The sequence below is a fragment of the Xiphophorus maculatus genome, chromosome 17 (genome assembly GCF_002775205.1).
Source record: "Xiphophorus maculatus strain JP 163 A chromosome 17, X_maculatus-5.0-male, whole genome shotgun sequence".
Lineage (NCBI taxonomy): Eukaryota > Metazoa > Chordata > Actinopteri > Cyprinodontiformes > Poeciliidae > Xiphophorus > Xiphophorus maculatus.
Window position 1 is genome coordinate 1,508,019 of NC_036459.1, and position 19,585 is coordinate 1,527,603.

The following is a 19,585-nucleotide window of genomic DNA, read 5'->3' on the forward strand; positions in this document are numbered from 1 at the left end:
AGTTTAGGTTCAGTTCTGTTTTTGACATGTTTTTTCTTCCGCCTCCTTTACAAAGTTAAACATTGATTATGTAGATTTCAGTGAAGCTCCTCCATGTTGCTCTGACTTCCTGTTCACTAAATAGTGAATTATATCATAGCGTGAGATCAGAGCAGCTTGTTCACATCAGGCTAACGAGCCGATCCTGAAGGCAGCCATCTTGTCTTTCTGTCGCATGTTGGTAAAGAGTGCCCACATATTTTCTTTTTGTTGTCATGGCTCCGTCGTGCATTGAGGTTCAGACTTGTGGGAATTTTGTTCTCAGTTTAATTCTAATAATTTCAGACGGGACAACAGGATTTTTTTTTTGCGTATTCAACAATTGGAGATGATTTTCCTGGAAGTCCTCCTTTATAGATCTGTAGAGGAAGAATTGAGTTTACTGGGGATTGTTGCTCCCGCTGGACGAAGAGGTGAATTCTCTGTACACAGGAAACCAGGGACATGACAAACAGGAGCGTAAAATAGTTCACACACAGATACAATGAACAGGTCTCACCAAGAGGAAGTGAGTGGTCACTTGGTCATTTCAACAAAAGCTACAATAAAACTGGAGCAAGTCCAGAACCTTGTGGAACCCCATAGATGATGGATGTTTAGGTTGTAACTTCATTTTCCAAAGTATTTTGAATTCAAGAAAAGGAAAAGATGAGATTTTTCCCTGACGGTCGTCTGTGGAAAATGTCTGAACTGCTCACCTGCTGGTGAAGCCACACCTCCAGCTCTGATAATGAAAGTGCTGCTGTGCGGCACGGGGAGCGATCTGCTACTGAAACCAGTTTAAACGGCTCCGTGGGGGAGGAGGAGGAGGAGGACAGGTGGAGAGGAGGAGCGACGCTCTGGAAGTGATGGAGGATCAGCAGACGGTTTAAAGTTCACCAGCTGCTCCTGAACGCAGCGCCGACCCGGCATCTGTGTCTGTGTACTGGCTCGGTTTGGGTCCATCTGGTCATTATGAAGCAGCTGAACCGTTTTCACCTCTCCAGGTGATATAAAGTCTCAGTTAATCAGAGCTGATGTCTCATTTAGTCTGATTCTCTGCTCTGTTCCTCAGTCGTTCCAGTTTCATCCAAATGTACAATTTATCTGATGAACTGATTGTGTGATTTGTGGTGGAAGCCGTCCAGTGTGTGTTTGCCTTCGCTGTGTTTGTGCCGATGTACATAATGAAGGCGATAATCAGATCCATCGCCTGTTTAAACATCTAGAAAATCCAGGAATTAGTCAGATCCGACTGTCCCTTTGGTCCTGAAAGGATTCACTGGAACTAATTTATCTCTCAGACAAACACAGTTGGTTTCTGCTCAAATCAAAGCTGCTGGAAAAATACAGGCTTTGCTTCACAGAATAACCATGGCAACTGACTATTGGAGGGAAACATCAAATTTACTTTGTAGGAAAGTTTATAAAACTTTCATTTAAAGAGCGATTTACCACGAAACGGTAAAAGGGCGTCACAAATGACCCCGGGTGTTTCTGTGGAAATAAAAGATCAGAAAACAGAGACACAGTCGGATGTTTTTATCAGGCTTGGCTTGAAATTTGAGTCACAAAACAAAAAAATCTGCTGGAGTTTTTGTTTTCCTGCTGCTTTGAAACTGAATTGTTGGTTCAGTGAAATTCTCTCGATGCTAATTCACACAGGAGTTTCTTTTTCTGCATCTAAACATTTTATCATGAAAATAAACAACACAAACAAACATACAGAAACTAAAACTAAATAAAGTGATAATCAAAATAGTCCAGCATCAACATGAAAGGAATAGAAAGAAGCATATTCTTATTTAAATCTACTCTCTTTTAAAAACAATCAGATTTTATTAGACGCATATTTTCAGTCAAGAGAAAATAAAAACGTAAATAAGTGAAGAAATGAAATGAGAAAACCTCTGGTTTGATTTAAACATGAGTTTAGATTAAAGTCAGGTCACGTCTCATCAGGAATTACACAGATCCACCGTAAACCAGGAATTAGACTCCTTCCTGTCGATGCTGCTGATCTACTGAAGCCTCTCTTCTTCTTCTTCTTCTTCTTCATCTTCCTCACAATCTAAAACTGCACGCATCAGCATTTCTTTACACAATGGATAATCATTTTAAACCTGGGTAAACACTGTAATCCATAAATTAGACAGAGCCGCCGCTGCCTAGATTTAGCCTGATCCCCGGGGTAAAGTACGCAGAGCTGGTTAAAGCTGGACATGTTGGCAGAAATCAATTAAAAACGTGAAGAAAGAAAAAGAGAACTGGCAGAAAATAAAGGATTAAAATATCATTTCAACTTTGGGTGGAATTAGAAAATAAAAGATCAAATAAAACACTTTAAATTAAATGTATAAAACTTTAGAAGTCACAACAAAACAAACAGATAATAAAAGATTAACTCCTAATCACCAAATTAAACCTTTAATTTCCAGATAAATTGGTTTACATGAATAAGAATTTGTTGATTTCTTTTAATGTAAAAATCAAAGAAAATCTTAAAATCCGATTAAAGCTTTTCATTTAAAATCAGAACTTGTAACTTTTTGCTTTAAATGAGCCACTCATCAGATTAGTCTCATCACTTTTCAATAATATTAATTCAATAGAGGGCGACCTCTGACCTCTGCAAGGAGCCATTGAGCAAAATGAATTAAAAATCAGCCAATCATGAAGAATTATTCCTTCCTAATGTTGGAAATTTACCCAAATTATCTCATATTTAGCTGTTTTGGATGCTTCTGGGTTTACTTTGACTAAACCATTTCAAACTGAAGTGGGCAGGAGAGACTGTGGAGATTAAAAAGTGATCAATAAAAGTTACACTGCATACTTAAAATAAGTTGTTGGAGTTCAGCTCTGGGACAGTTTGGATGGTTGATTCTGGTTGATTTGTTTGGTTTGGTGGAGGATGGCGGCGCCTCCAGCCCGTCGCTCCCAGTAGAAACCTTCAAACGTCTGGACCTGTTGGGTTCTCCGTTGTGTTTCCAGGAGAAGCAGCGATTCCTGACCGATGTTCTCCACGAGGTGATGCTGCTGGACGGACTCAGCTCCTCCCACCCCATCTCTCAGGAAGTGGAGCAGGCGGCCGACATCGACCGCGTCTTCGACTGGATCGCCTACAAGAAGGTAGACGAGCCATTCCAGCTGTTCTGCAGAACTTTGTCAGTTTTTTCAAACCCAACATCAAAATGCATGAGCTCCTCATCAGATCAGTGAGTTTCCCTCTAAACCAAGAAGTTCTGGTTGAAACTGTTTGGACCAGAGACTCAAACCAACCTTTGCATCTGGAAGCTGGTTTGATTGAAACTGGCCACAATAAAACCAGAAGCAAGTTTTTCATTTAGTTATTTTCAGATTCTGGACGTGTTGAATCCAGACATGTTCAAATCAAAACAAAATGAAGGAGAACTTGGTGGCAAACAAGATCAGTGAGAAAACAGGCTGCAAGTCTCAGAGGATCCGTTCACACCAGAACCGTTTCATCCAACTCCAGTCCGTTTGAATAGAAACTTCAGTTCGGTTGGTGAGGTGTGAATGCTAAGCTAACTCCACGCCTACAAATTCAATGATCTGATTAGTGAATATTGACTCCCTGCTGTTCCTGTGCGCTGTCTGCAGGGGGCGGCGCTGATCCGGATGCTGGCGAACGTGATGGGGCAGCCGCTGTTCCAGAAGGGACTCAACGTAAGTACAGGTCTCTTTCTGGAGGTTTTAACGTTTGGCTTTGAAGTGTTCTTAAGAGATTTGTCACCGAGTCGAGTTGAAGGTTTCAGACAGACGATCTGAGCAGAGTCGGCAATAAGCCATATTTTAGAAACACTCTTACCGTTAAGAGCTTATGGTGATTGTAGGGTTCGGCTGCGGAGGCAGTTTGTCTCCATGTAAAAAGCACCTTGGTTTGAGTTAAAGCACTTTTACATGTTTCCTTCTTTTTGAAAGAAGTTTAAGCGGATTGAAGGAGGACATGGTGTGATTCCCGTCAGTCTGGGGAAAACGGTTTTAATCTGATTCCACTTATTCCCAGAAATTTGAGGAATTACCTTCTGAATTAAAATCCATCTTTATATAACACAATGCAGCCTGCTCTGGTCTGATGCCCTGTGGTTAACTCATTTATTGAGAAGCCTGAGGTTTTTGCAAATTAAAAATTAGTCAGGTAAAATAAACTGCAGACGTTTGGAAACAATCAGTTTGTTTCTGAATTAGTTTCACACAGAGGACCAAAGAAATGTCCGCAGCACTGCTGCGACATGTTTCTGCAAAAGTAAAAGTAAAAAGGAGAGTAAAAAAATTCACCTCGTTTGCTTTAACTGCTCCACTTTGAATCTGCCTGGTTGTTTGGTTAGAGATGCTGGAGTAGGGGATAATAATCATTACACATGGTCTGAACTTCCTGCTTCTCTCTCTGCTCTGCATCCATGAAAACTCATTGTTTTAAAGACCAAAGCAAAGACTCTGTATGTTTTGATTATTCATATTTTCTTCCAAAGAACACTGCAAACACTTCTTTCTTTGTTTGTTTTTGTCTTTCTGCATAAAAAAAAGAATAATTCAAATATCTTCAAAAAAACATGAAAGGCTCTGAGAATAAGCTGCTGATTCTGCTGCAGTCACACATTAATAAGTAAATCCTCAGTAAAAAGATCATATTCCTGGGATGATGTTTTTATTTTCTTTACTGAGTTCAAAGACAGAATCAGCCGCTGGCTGAAAATGGATCAAAGATGAAGCTGGGAGGAGTTTAGTGACAGAAATAACTTTTAGAGAAGTTTGATTTTCCACCAGATAAATATCCAAAGAATGCTCAGCCACAGCAGCCATAATTGGAGACCCATGCGTATCATTTGTGCATCAGCTCACTTCATTACGGACAAACTTCGGCCAATAAAATGGAGGCCAGCCGGTGCGCTTACATTTACTTTACAGCCAGAAATCGTTTTTTTAATCCATAAAACTGGACTCAGATCACAGAGAAGTTCTGTAAAAATATTATTTAATGCACCCTGAAGACTGCTGCTTATTTTTATTTGCTCTAAATAAACAAGAAAATGCTTTGTTCATCTTCACAGAGTAAATGCTGCGGCAGAAATTTAGGTGACCCAGAACTTTCAGGAAACCAGGTTAGATATAAACGCTGCTGATTCCCAGACATGAAGCTTCTGCGTCTATAAAAGGTGATGCAAATGCAACAAAACAATAAAAACAAACAGCGTGGCTTTTTACAGCGTGGCTTAGTGTGAGGGGGCGCCACCGAGTGCCAGAGAACAACCTTTAAATTTAGGTCAGAATGAATTAAAACCAGTTTATGGACTGAACAAAATTATTTTATAAATACTACGGGAAATATTTCAGATTATTAAAACCAGGGTGAATATTAAATAAAAATTTCCAGGGATGATTTATTTAAGAAAAAATAGACAGGAAATGAAACTGCTGTCTTCAAAATAAGAGCATGAATGGAAACGGTCGACAACCAAAACTGACTCAACTGAAAGTTTACCAAACAGCTGATTAATTTAGAACTTTAGATTTAATTTTGAGGTAATTGTTTTCAATGTTAGCTAAAGCTAAACAAGAAAAACTAGCTCTGCTTTTAGCAGATGAGCAGAAATGTGCAAACACATATTAGCACATGGTGCAAAATGGTTGATAAGATCTTAAAAAATGACACAAAATCACCCAAAAAATATGCAAAACATCAACAAATCTATTTAATAGAAACAATAATGGCCAAAAAACGAGGAACAAAACGTTACAAAGGAGGAAAACATACAAAATTCCTCTATTCTGACATACATTCCTTTCTTCAATTATGTCCCAATCTTTACATATGATATACGTTCAGATCTTTAATTGGCGGCATCGATATTTCATCCTCTGCGAGCGCCGTCCATCAGAAGCAGGTGATGTTGGGATGCTGAGCGCGAATCGACCTGTCGATACTCCGAGGAGACGGCAGCCGACGGAGAAGCCGCCTGAAGACGGGAGGAAAGTGGCAGCCGAAGTGTTTGCCGTGTTGACAGAGATGCTTGGAAAAGGAAAACAAGACCTCATTAACAGACTGTGAAGCTGTAACTGCTCCTCCATGAATCTGCCACCTTTATTCTCACATTCGCTGCAGACAGATTCTCCTAATGAGATTCCTGCAGCCCATATTTATCACCGGCTGCTGGTTTGTCTTTAAATCTGTTTGTGTTGGACCGGCGCTGCGTTCTGTACATCTGTTCCTGTCAGTAAAGGTGTCGGAGTCAAACTCACTTACACACAGCCAGCCGTTACCACCTCATCCTGGTTCTGGTCCGCTGATCGAACCCCGAGCAGCTCAGGACCGGTCCCGGTTCTGCCGTATCTCCTGCCACTTCCTGCCTGTCTGTTTGTGGGATCATGAACTCATCCAAACCTCTCACTTCGCTAAGCTTTCACAATCCTTTGCCGTGAGAACGAGCGAGAAACACAAACCTCCCGGCTGCGAGGCGCGCTCCCAGTCTGCCGCTTGTTCATCAACCAAAAGCTCTTAAAACTCCTGACCGCCGCCAGGCGCGCCCAGTCACCCAGATTAAAAATTAAACTCTTCTGTTCTGACATGTTTTCTATCTAAAAGCTTTTCACTGTACGCCAGAAATGTAGGAATCCACACACAGATACCTGTTACCATTTACACTTTCTTTCCAATAACACAACCGCCGGAGAGTTGTGTGTACTTCCCATCCATCCATCATCTTCTGGCAACCGGAGATCGGGTAACGAAGGTAACGGATCCATGCGATGATAAATTCCAGTTTATTAAAATCATATCTTGACCTTATTGTCAGGATTGGGAGAAAGTTTTTCAAAAACTGTATTTGTGTTTGTGGGGCTGTACAGAAATACAGTTACCTAAAAAATAAGTAATAAACCGTTTTTATTGTCACTATTATTACAATATTGTGATAACAGTTTAAGTTCATATTGTCAGTATTTGTATTAATTAGCTGAAATTAGAGCTCTAGGATTTCCTGACTATCTAGAGGATTTTAGTAAACAAAATGTAATAATTCCATAATATGTGTCACAGTTTTGCCGTGTAGTTTTTTTGTTTTTTGTAGAAATAGAAGGAAACATTTTTCATTATTGAAACCCAGCCTTTATTTTACAGCTTTACTGAAGTTGTTTTTTGACACCAATCAACATTTTGTCCCACCACAGTTTGTTGACGGCGCTATTCGGCTGAACATTCTTCAGGAGTCGTGCATCTTGCTCTTCTGAGGATCTTGGATGTGGGAGGAGTTTGTTTATGTCCAAATTCAGGGACTGCATCTTTTGAAGGCGGTTCTGTTGCTAGGCTTTTGTTTTGTGCGAATATTTTTACTAAAAAGGATCAAATAATCAGTGAGATTTTAAACTCCATTATTACTAGCTTGCTAGTAGTTTAGCGCTGTCATGGTTGCTAGGCGACAAGATTTGCCAATGTAAAATCGGGAATAGACGCTCTGCTGCCCCCAACAGGACAGTTGTGGAAAAACCTGCCACTTTTTGCATGTGGATTTTCCCTAAATTTACCTTCGTCTGGCCAGTAGAGGGCGCTGTAATCGCTAGCATGTTCTGTTCAGCAGCTCATGAATGAAGAAGTAACAGATTTCATTCACTAACTGCTTTGTTCACAGTTCATTTTGATGCGGCAGAAATGAGACGCTCCTTGTTTTGGTTGTGTTGTACAAATCCAAGCAATGAGTGGGAGATTATTGAAACTGGCAGCTCTTTGTTTCTCCCTGCAGCTCATTGGAAGAGCCTGCAGACGGTGAACAAAGCAGATTTCATTTAACAGTGAAGTCATAATAAAAGAGCTCTGCTGCTTGTGACTTTAACTCGCTCACAGCTTCGCAGCAGAAACTTGTTTGGGAGGCATCAGCTGCATGAAGATGTCCTGGAATACAGCAGCAGCGGTGACAGCCGAGCGAGAGCCAACAATGATCATCTGGGGGAAAAACACAGATGAGGAAGAAGTGAATTAGGAAGCTTCCCAGGACTCTGCTGCCTGGAATAAGAAAATTAATCTGCTGTGTACTTTTGCTTTAGTTCATTGGGACTCATCAATTAAACTTAAAAGTTTTGGATTAGAAAAGAAAAAAAATCAGCTGTTTAATCTGGTTCAACTGCTGTTATGTTTAGGAGAAATATGCATGAATGTAAAATGTACATCTAGATAAATTTGTCTTGAACTCGTCTAAAAGCCTCTAGATTTTGACGGATCTCTGAAAGTCTTGACTGGAGAATAATTTTTGACTTGGCCCTTCCGTAATCGAGAGGCCTTCCTCTCAAAGACTTGTGAACATCTCTGAGTAAGTGGTTCTGGTCTCGGTGAGAGTCCAGTCAGGTCGTTGTAACAGTAGTTAGATGTGAGAAACGTCAGACTCACAGCGTTTGTGGTCTTGGAGACTTTCATCATACGTCTTTCTTTCACTTTGTTTCAGGATTATCTCCTGAGTCACATGTACAGCAACGCCGCCAGAGACGACCTTTGGAGTAAACTAACTCAGGTACGTCCGTCTGTCTGGTTCTAAGCCATCCGTTTTTCTTTTCTGTATTTGGACTTGAGGCTTCAGGCCACATTAACCTCAGCAGGAATGGAGGGAAGGCCGACTCACTGAAGTTGGTAATTATTGAGTAATTCTAACGAAGGTTAATGAGAAGCTCGCTAAGACTGACTTGATGAGATGGAGAAAGTTTGTTGCCTTGGTAACCAGAGTGAGTTGTTTTCTCAGCAAGAAGTTTTTAATGTGATCACCATCGATTTGTTTTTTATATACTGAAGATCTTTGATTAACAGGCAGCCAGTTAGACATTAATTTAGCTGAAGGTCACTCATCTTCCTCTAATCAGGCCTGTGCACCTTCACCAGCTTTCTGCATTTGTTTCTGTCTAAAGGCCATGCGCTCAGAAGGGCGGGACATTGACATCGGAGAGATGATGGACAGATGGACTCTACAAATGGGCTACCCTGTCGTCACCATCAGCAAGAACCAATCAGAGCAGCTCTCCACCCATTACATCAAGGTCACCCAGGAGCACTTCCTGTACGGAGAGGAAGTCAGAAACAACCTCAGGTAGCAACAAAGTCCAAGAGAAATGGTTTATTAGACCTTTTTCTTGTGTATTTCTAATCATAACATGGTGAGTTTTGTACATGGAAATGTACAAAAAGTAAATCGGGGTTTTGCTCCACCAGGTCCCAACAATAAAAATGAAAACCATCACAATTTAAATTCTCAATCCCTGCAAATTAGAAAAAGATAACTTAATAAAAGCTTTATTTAACTGACTTTAACTTAAGCAGGTTTTAAATACACATTTATCCAGTTAAATATTTGTTCATATATTCTGACTTCTGTCTTCAGGGCTTTTACACCCGTAGTTTTTATCGGTCTTCAGCTCTAAGCGTCATTAAAAGTTTTCATCAGGAGTGATAAAAGTTGGTTTTCAAGCCAAACTTTTGTTCTGTAAATATAAATTTGACTCTCATAAATCAGAGATTTCAGGCTTGACTTGGACTCGTGGTCTGAGACTCGAGTCTCCCTGCCAGTTTTATCTGACGTTAAATGAATGGAGGCTGGTTTGGTAGCAACAAGCTGCAGCTGCTGCGTGTTTTACTGCAAAATGAGGAGCTTGATTATTAACCAGTGACATTGGTGGATTATTGTGGGATGTTAATGTCTGATAACAATCTGTTCTTGACTTAGTGTGATGTATAATAGTCATTACGAAGACTGGAAAGCTGAAAATCAACATTAACAATTTTCATCTCCTTCTGTCTTTCTTAGAAAATAAATGCCTGCTCATATTTCTAATGTGGTAAACAATAATTTTTAGCACGTGAATGAAATCCTTAGGGATTAAAAGATAACTCTTAGTAAATATTAACAGATAATTATCAAATCTTCATGCGATAATTTGTTCTAAAAACAGTTTAAGCTTCATTTTTTCAGAGTGAAACATGCAGGAAAGTGTTAGTGACGTAAATTCATGACTCATCTGCTCTGTTTTAGGATGATCTTAAAATTGTGTGACGCATTCAGCACTAAATTTGTTAATTTGCAATCACGCAGCATTTCCCCATTTGCCCACTTTTCCTCACCTACTTTACTACTTTTCCATCATTTATGCATCATTCATATTTTATTCCCATGATGTTTTATTCACATCTTTGGAGTTTATTCTCTTCTGCATTTTATCGACCCACTTTCTCCTCCATTAATACTTCAGCAGTCCTCCTTACCTGTTGTTCACTCCTTCTTCTTCTTCTTGCCTTTTTTCTTCCCGTAAGGCAGTTTACAGTCGCTCCGTCCCGCTCGGCTTCTCGCTGGAAGTTTCCTTTCCTCTGTCGTCTTTTCACCTGAGCCCTTTGTGTCTCGGTTGGCTGTTGAATTGAAGCCGTTTGTTTCAGGTTTTGCTGATTTTTCTCTCTTTGAGTCTCTGAAACTCGCTTGGTGATCCCAGAGTGTTCACCTGCCCTTTGGTAAACAAACAGCAACGTTTTGAGCTGCGTTCAGAAACGTATTTCCTTTATTAAACCCCTTATGGACGAGTGACGCCTGTTTGGTTGTGAATAAAGCCAAGGTGGTGTATGAATCTCACAAACTCTGGTTGATGCCAATTCCTCTTATTCTAAGGATGCTATTAGAGGGGCTATGATACCATCTAGTGGTCAGAGTGTGAACTACACCCAGTTTATGGAAGCAGAATTGATCAGTTTGGCTGATGAACTCAGTAACTAGTCTTAACCTTGGTGTAGATTGTGCAATAACATATATACATATATACTCAATCTTGTGTTTAATTTTGAGTTTGATGCTTTTTAGCGACTTTAGGCAACTGAGAAATGGAAATGAATAATGCTAGTTTTAGTGTTATAGTGGATCCCTGCCTATTTGCAGATTTTTCTTCAAATTAGTTGGAGAATTATTTCAAATATTTAAAAGAAAGTAGCATTTCAGAAGCTGAAATACTTTGAGGCAACCCTACTTGACACGCTATTGGCTGGTGTTTGCAAAGCAGCCAATCCAGAAGTGGCATTTATTTTCCTTGCTCCTGATTGGCTGTAGTGCGAGGATGGAAATAAGGCATAGTGTAGATGTTTTCTTCAATATTAGTGCCATGACTGCTTCGACTGTCATCGCAAATAATTAGACACCTAATATATATATAATTTAGGTACAGTTGTAGAAATTAAAAATTTGGATTTTTGTTATTGTGGAATAACAAAAGCTGTATCTGAAACAATGTAGTGATAAACATGGCAATTATTGTTCAAGAAAAACATTCTAGTTTTATAAATATGACTAAGTGCCTAGTGGTGCTAATTAGCATCGTACCTACATTAATTTAATGTGTTGCTCTTTTTCTGCGTCATTAAATCCAGGCTGAAATCAGACGTAACTGTTGATGTTTTGTTGCGTTTCTTTTATTTTGGAGGTTAAATGAAGCCTTTATTTGCAGCTCTCACGTTTATAGTCCAATAAATACTGAAACTGTTTCTGCTAAGAACATTATGGCTGCGGAGGAAGAGCGAGAGCAGCTTTCTGCATTTTGTTGGATGTGTCCAAGGCTTTAGAAACTGTTAAACAGGCTGTTATCTGTGGAGTTTAATGAGCTTCTCCTTCTTCTCCTGCCTTTAAACCACACAAGGCTTTATTCTTTGGACGTTTGTTGCCGATGATTATAGTCCCAGTCAAAGTCCCGTCTCTGCGTAAAGACTCAGAATCAGGCCATATGCTGTTTATTTGCTGTGTGTATTTTTCATGAAGTTCATTCATCAAAGCAGCTTTGAAAGTTGCAGCAGAAGAAAGACGGCTGGAAACATGAAGCAAAGTGGAGATTTAGTTCATCCAGTTCAAACAGTGAAAGGGGGAAACGGTCAACTAGCATTGTTGCTAACGGGTCACATCTGCAGTCTCATGCTACTGGAGATGTGAATTTTCTTCCATTTCATCAGTTACTAAACATGAGATGGTTAAATATGTTTTCACATTCACTCATATCTTTCTGCTTCCTAAAGAAACCAGGTGTAAAAGCTGAGGCTCGTTTTGGTCTAAAACAAGGAAAACTCCTTAAGATCCGCGATCAAAATGTGTTTTATGTTGAGAGATCGAAACAAAGATGGATGACCATCAACCCATATTCATTTTAACATTATCCAAGCTTCAAAAGCTTTCTGATGTTTTTTTTTTGTTTTATAAACGAGACAAAAGAGAGACGTTCTTCTTTGTTTGTCTGGATATTTGGACTTCATTCAGTTGGACTTTCTGAAAAAGGGATGGCAGAAAAAAATCATTTCAAAATTCAAGAGGTCTGGAAGGTTGATACATCAGCAGATCTTTAATCTATTTAAAGACCTATAACCTAACATCAGTATTTTAAAGTGTATTGTCTGATGGATTTTTTAGGCAGACCTGTGAAGATGCTGTTGCAGTAATCTGTCTGACTAAAGATAAACATGGATGAGTTTCTCTACATTTTGCTTTAACATTAATCCTGAAAATGTTCTTCAGGCGATAAAAGGCTGATTTTGTAAACGTCTTTATGTGATTATTTAGGTGAAATCCTGAAGGAAAACATCTGACCATCAGTTCATGACTTTTAGCTGAAACACACTTTGGACTCAAATGAAGGTCTAGTCAAAGTATGGACATAAATCAAACTGAAAGGCTGTGCCTCATTCTCCACTGTGGCTAAATTAAACTTGTTCAGTAAAGAAAATGGAGAAAACGTCTTTGTGAGTGACGTTAAAGACATGTTGACGTCGGTCTGTGTCGGTGGAGGGACACCCGGTTATCAGCTTTAGGGGTCACTTACTTTTGCACATGGAGTCGAGTTGCTTTGGACTTTTTTAGCTCAAAAATTAAATCGTGTGGAAACTACAGCCAGGTTATTTTAAAAAATTACCTTCTGAATAAATCTGTAATAGAGCAATTAGTTTTTCGCAGCAGCGTGTCTGTAGGTGTAATCTCTGCCACAGCCGGTCCGAACACGCGCCGTCGCCGTCCGCTCCGCTCACCTTGGCTGTTAAAAAAAAGAAACATTCACAAGCAGTTAAAAGACTTCCAGCCTGTTTACATTTCACTCAGCATTTCCATTTTTGTTCCTGTTTCCTCTGGGACGTTTCCGTAGAGACACCTCTCAGTTTAAAACGGCTAAGCTGTTTATAAATAGACATTATAAACATAAATTGAGTGGGGAATTATTCATAACTGTCCTGTTTAGCATTAAAACTCTTAAAATCAACACAGACGCTCATTCTGTTACCTGTCAGCTGATGTGTCTGCAGTGTGAGACGAGCTTTAAGGAGGCGCCATTATGAGTTTTCCAGCCACAGAGACTTTTTATAACACAAACAAGTATAAGTAAATATATATGTAAATCACATAAAACTTTGAAATTGGGCTTCTGTCTCTTTAAGAACTCCTGCTCTTTCTGAAGCTCCGCCTTCAGGAAGTCATCCCAACATGGCTCCTCTATTAACCCTTTAGCAACGTTTTTACCAGCGTTGCTCTGAGCAGCAGCTCCTGTAACGAGCTCAGCAGTTCCATCAGGTGTTTGCTGATTACTGCTGGCTAGTCTGGAGGAGCCGGAAGGGGGAGGAGCTGTGCCTCAAAGGCGGAGCTAGGTCCACCCAGGCATTTTACAACTCTAAATGGTTGCCATGGAGATTAAAGAATGATGAAAGACTCGAAGCAACACTCCAGTTTTGTCTGATGAAGGAAAAACATTAAAACTTGATATAAAGCTTTAAAAAGTGGGTTTTATACGATACTGCCCCTTTAAAATTGCTTGATTTTAACAGAGTCTCATAATCTGACGAATAGTTTTCTAACCTTTTACAGACTTTCTCATCCATTCACTAATTTTCTCAGATTTTTTGCTTTTTCAGATATTTTTGCCGACTTCGTGTCGTCAGAAAGGTTCTGATTGGTCAGTTTTTGTAACCAGGCCTGGGAGTGAAATCACTCATTATTTCTGTCTAACGTTAAAATCAAACTGGGAGCGGCCGATACGGACGTAAAGCTTTATCATGATATTTTTTGTGTTGCTATTGTGATCACGATAAAAGTGACGATATTAATTACTGCTTTTTTATGTAACAAGAACTTATCATGAGAACAGTCAAAGTTTATCTCCACCCTTACATTAAACCCCCAACCACTGGGGGAAAAAATCAACTTTTTTGCTGAAGTTTATTTTTTAATCTTTGATTTTAGTTCTCTAACATATAAATGAGGTCGATGTGTGTTTTAGCAGAGGATGAGGAGCAACAGGGGTTTCTGCTATCTGAAGAGTTTTGACTGTAAAAATATGCATTGATGGTTTCCTGCTGCTTTTCTTCTTATACATCCAGTTGGTTTCTGGCTTTGATGAATAAACTATAAACTCTAAGGACGAGCCGCTCATCAATATTAATAAGCACATTCTGCTGTCCGTGCTGCTGGCTGCGTGTGATTGAGTTCTCTTCTTGTCAGTCGCTCTGATGTAAATGTAGGATTAAATATTTGGTTGCTTGGCCCTCGTATTGATCCTCTGCTGCCTGCTGCGACAAACGGCTGTTATAGGAATGTTTTTTTGGTACAGTAACGCTCACAGTGAACGCACTCCGGCCCATAAACACACATCTGTGTTTAACTGATGTGAGCGAGTCAAGCTGATTGTATTCAACCTCTAACTAACATCCAGTCTAATTAAAATCTAAATGAGTTTCATTAAAATCTGCGTTTTAGTGGAACTTAGAAGAATCTAATGTTTACCGCTTTTCTATTGGAGCCATTATTACTCGCGTACAGTAACTGCTCAGAGTGAAAGACGGGGAGAAACAACAGTTTGATGATTTTTCTCACGCAGCTGGTCTGCAGATGCACAACAAACCCCAATATCACCAAAACGTCTGCAAAATGTCACTGAACGAAAAAAGGATGAAAACAATTAATGTTGTGAAGATGAAGCATTAGTGGAGCATAACTCCAAATACTTCATCAGTTTATAGTAAAATATATGTATAATTTTGGTAAACAATGTAGCTAAAATATCTATACGCAATGCTACCTGCAACGCAGCCAATCCAGAAGCAGCATTTATTTTCCTTGCTGCTGATTGGCTGGACACACAGCAGCAGAAATAAGGGACGATGTGAATGTTAGCTTCTGCCTATTGATGCTAATGCTGTATTTTAAATTCACTGTTAGTGGCATCATGCTCATCAGATGGTGAAACTAGTTCCTTAGCTGAACCTGCAGAATCAAAAGTTTTATAAGTCCAAACTTAAGTCTAGTAAATAAAAAGACAGTCTGCCTGAAAAAATACAGCAACTAAAACCTCATACAGAGTAACTGAATAAAACCAGAGAGTTAGTTCATCAAACTAAAGAAATATGATTTGAGGACAAAATACTACAGTACAAATCTCCAAATTCAGTGGCAGAATTAGGTGAACTAATGGTTAAAATAATTTAAAATTAACTCAAACTTTCCACACATTAATTAATTTAGTGAAACTGTTCAGCTAGCTGCTGGCATTAAATAAATAAACGCTAAAACTAGCTTGGGAGGCTAATTGTTGGCAAGTTCAGTCAGTTTTAGATAAAAAATACAAGAAAATTAAGAAACATATTGATTTACAGCTCGATGTTTTAGTGAAACATTTAAAAACTAAAATCACATTTCAACCATTTAGAGACTAAAATCGTTCTTTAAGTTTTTCACTGACTAATTTAGCTGCTAATTCTTCTGCACTAAAGCTAACTTTGCTAACTGACAGTGAGAGCCTGACTATTCTTATTTTAAAAAGTTTCTGTTTTTAAAACAAAACAAATCCATCATAAAACACATTCAAGCTCCAACTCACGTCTGTAACTCTTTCAAGTCTCAGGCAAAACATTCAGCATCTCCTGTTTTCATAAACAGCCTTCAGTATAATGACCAAAGCACCATGTGAGGCACTGAGGCAAAAATCCTCATAATGTTCCTTTGTTTTCGTCTCTGTGGATCCAACATTAGATCAAAGATTATTTTCTTCACGTACCAGCAGTCTAATTCACCTCCACAAAACACTTAGCATGAATGAATCTGTTCACTTTGTGCTTTTTAACAGCAGCACAAAATGTTTTCGTATTTTGTAGCGCTGCAACTTCAGTATATTCATATTTTTGCAATGAGCAAAATAAATCAGTGCGTGATTGTAATATGAAATAAAGAAAATACATTATGTTTTTTATTTTTAAAACACTTTTTACTTTAATTAAATAAAAACAATGTGCCAGTTTTTCATCCGATTAACCTAATAATGTAATTATTAGTCACTCCGGTCCAGAAGTCTTTATGTTAAGAAGATGATTCTGGGTCTAGATAGTTCATTATATTTTATACATTTATATATGCAGCTGTTGGCTGTTAGGCTTATTATGCTACATTTGTTTTCTCTTTGTATTTCTCAGGCGTTATCCTTTCCTTTCCTGTAGCTTAGTCACACACAGTTTACTCCTAAACGTCAATATGTACACTGTTTTTGCCTCTTTTAGGACAGAAAATGTTCTGTGATTTAATGCTTTCATCCATTTTTCCAGAAAATATTCAAGTTTCAATGTATTGCACTTATTCACAATTTACTGTACAGTAAAATAGTGTAATAATGGTTTAAATGAAGAGAAACACAAAAACTGAATTTGATTTTATAGCTTTAGTGAAAATAAAACACTGCAGATGTACATGAATAAAGGATTTTGTATATAAAAATAAAGCTTGAACAATCTAGAGTAAATTTTGAAAAAAATGAGTATTTACCTTTGAGATCAGTTTAACTCACTGAAGAGATCAGAAGCATTTGGGTTTCAACTGTTTCTAAAAAACCCCGTAAAAAACAGCATCATCCAGCCATTTCTTTTGCAATTCGATTTTTTGGTGTTTGGAAAATGAGCCGTTTCAAAACCTGCGGAATGTAGGCTCTGCATTACCTAGCAACCAAAGCTGAGTTTCAGAGTGTTACCTAGCAACCAAAGCTGAGTTTCAGAGTGTTACCTAGCAACCAAAGCTGAAGTCCAGCACATTTGGTCAGCTGGTTTTCAAATTCAATCCAACGTAAACGTTCTCGTGACTCGTATTAACAGATTCTTCAGAGTTGTCGTCGATGGTGATGGCTGTTGGCAGGAAAGATTTCCTGTAGCAGTCTGTGTTACTCCAAATCTGAAGAAGCCTCTGACTGAAGACCGCTCTATGTGCTGTACAATGGCTGCTGGAAAAGACAAGTGTTTTGTTGCTGACTTACCATCCAGAAACCTCTTCCTGCTTTTTTCATTTGTTGTGCAGAAGGCTCCACTTCTGCTTTTCAAAGATGTACGGTTGTATAATTGCGCATCAGTTTGCAGCTATTTTCACACGTGAGTGTAAACAAAATGATTTTGAGTATAGAATGTGATGAACATGTTTTGTATCACCATTGGATCAACCCTAACCTGCTCAAAGAAGTATAATGGATCACTTTTAAAGTTTATTTAACTTGCTAAAGGTGTGAAAATGCAAAGCTAGCTTTTCCCTGACAGAGACACCGGCCTCCAGTCGGTTTCTCCTGACTGATATCTGCTGCCTGCGCTGCGCCGCTGTGGCTGTCGCTCGCCTCATTTCCAGCTGACCGATGACCCTCGCTCTCTTAACAGGGGCAATAAAACCAGATCCAATCCCGCTGACCGTCACTAACATCCTTCTCCCCCTCTGCAGTTTACAGTGGCAGGTCCCATTGACCGTCGCCGTGGGAAACGCGTCCACGGTCTGCCTGGAGAGCCTCATCTGGATCAACAACAGGACAGGTACGGCGCCGCCGGAGACGCCGCTGATCGTCTCTGAAACTTTATTTCCACCTGTTGTTGCCAGGAGATAACGAGCTGTTTCCTTGGGAGGATCTGTTAGCGGATCAAACCGGCTCAGCTTCTCAAATTAATTATCTGCTCAGCTCTGTACTTGTGAGCTGCCTCTGCTGGGGCTTTAAAGGTTCACAGGTGCAGCGTGTTCTCAGGTTTGTAGGCGGAGGGAATAAACATCGTTAAGGTTCCTGTAATTTGGCGTCAAAAAAGAAAAATCCTGATTGCTTTTTATCCTTTCATGTTTTTTAAAACGCCGCTGCTTCTGCTGTTCTTTTGAAAGGATTACTCTTTTGTTAACAGGTCAGCTTTCTGACGCAAAGATTTGATCAATTGTTTGTTCACTCGGATTAATCTCCGTCGTAGGTCCCCTCTTTACTTTGACAAACAAAAAGCTTTGAGAATAAACCCCATTTTGTTTTTTTGTTTTCTCTTTTCATCATTGTTTCTGCAGAACAAAACCCTCCAGGGGTTCTGTTTTAGTGAATAAAGCTCATTTCATTCCTGTTTTTGAACAAAATAATGTTTTGAGAATTGATCCTGAACTGCTTGGTGTTGGATTTTGGCTCCTGCTGGCTCCGTTCCCCGCTAATAAAACACTTGTTTTGCTCTGTGAACGTGAAGCTCGCGCCGGTTGTCTTATTAAAGCCTGACGAGGGTAATCTCCACTTCGCCGCTCTGGCACGAATCTGATGCAAGGAGAGCGAGGAGTTGGTTTAAATCCAAGAAGAAGAAGAAGTGGGCCAACAGCTGCGTTCTGTTTTTATCACCTGGCTGTTTCTCAAAGTGGGAAACGTCCTACAAGCTGCTTTACTGAAGCTTCAAACCTCATTTCAGCAGGATGTGCTGGTTTAATCCTGTGGCCCCATGATGCTGCTGATCCACAAACCTACAAAATGCAACCGCTTCATCTGCTGGGCTCAGACTAGCTCCTGGGGAGGTTTGATGAAGATTAAGCTAAAATGGAAAACCTCTAAGTGCATAGACTAACCCATTATCCATTTTACCACCTTTATTAAAGCAATTTTAAAGGCTGAAATATTCCAAGGCAGGAAAACATCAGCGGTGACGTCTTTCTAGAGAAGCAGCTGTTACAGCCAATCGGTCCGGGAAGGGTTCAAACACCCAACACTGCAAAAACACAAAATCTTACCCAGTATTTTTGGTGCCAATATCTTATTACACTTAAAGTATGACAAAGCAAACTTACAAGTAACTTTTCAGCTTGTTTTAAGTCAATAATTCTTTAATATTGATGAAAAACTATTAGTTAGAAGTGACAAAATCTGCCTCTTAAACAAGACATGTTTCCCAGATTTTAAGTTAAAATGTCTCCACTACTTTTTCATCAACATGAAGAAATTATTGACTTAAAACAAGAGTTAATTCTAAGTTTGTTTTGTCTTATTTCAGGTGTAATAAGGTGTTGGCACCAAAGTACTTGGTAGAATTTTGTGTTTTTGCAGTGCTGACCCTGACAAAGTATCTGAAGGTTATTCACAACTGGAAGACAAAGACATCTGACAATCTTCCCAGGAATCGACGTTCCTGCAAGTTCAGCCCAGAGAATTGACCAAAAACCCAAGAGCTGAACTTCAGGATTTAGTTAGCAGGTCAGAGGTGAAAGTTCATCAAAGGACAGTTGGGAAATGACTGAATGAACTGTTTGAAAAGGTTGAAGGAGACGCCAAT

General features: G+C 39.3%; 1 protein-coding gene across 1 annotated transcript in view; it reads left to right on the forward strand.

The window, feature by feature from the left end:
* trhde (thyrotropin releasing hormone degrading enzyme) overlaps positions 1–19,585 on the forward strand; it is a 150,570-nt gene that overhangs the window by 106,540 nt on the left and 24,445 nt on the right. The window contains exons 8-12 of the mRNA XM_023349784.1: positions 3,013–3,150; positions 3,643–3,708; positions 8,475–8,540; positions 8,929–9,107; positions 17,754–17,842. Of these exons, the coding sequence (XP_023205552.1) occupies positions 3,013–3,150; positions 3,643–3,708; positions 8,475–8,540; positions 8,929–9,107; positions 17,754–17,842 (538 nt within the window). The remainder of the gene's footprint in view (positions 1–3,012; positions 3,151–3,642; positions 3,709–8,474; positions 8,541–8,928; positions 9,108–17,753; positions 17,843–19,585) is intronic.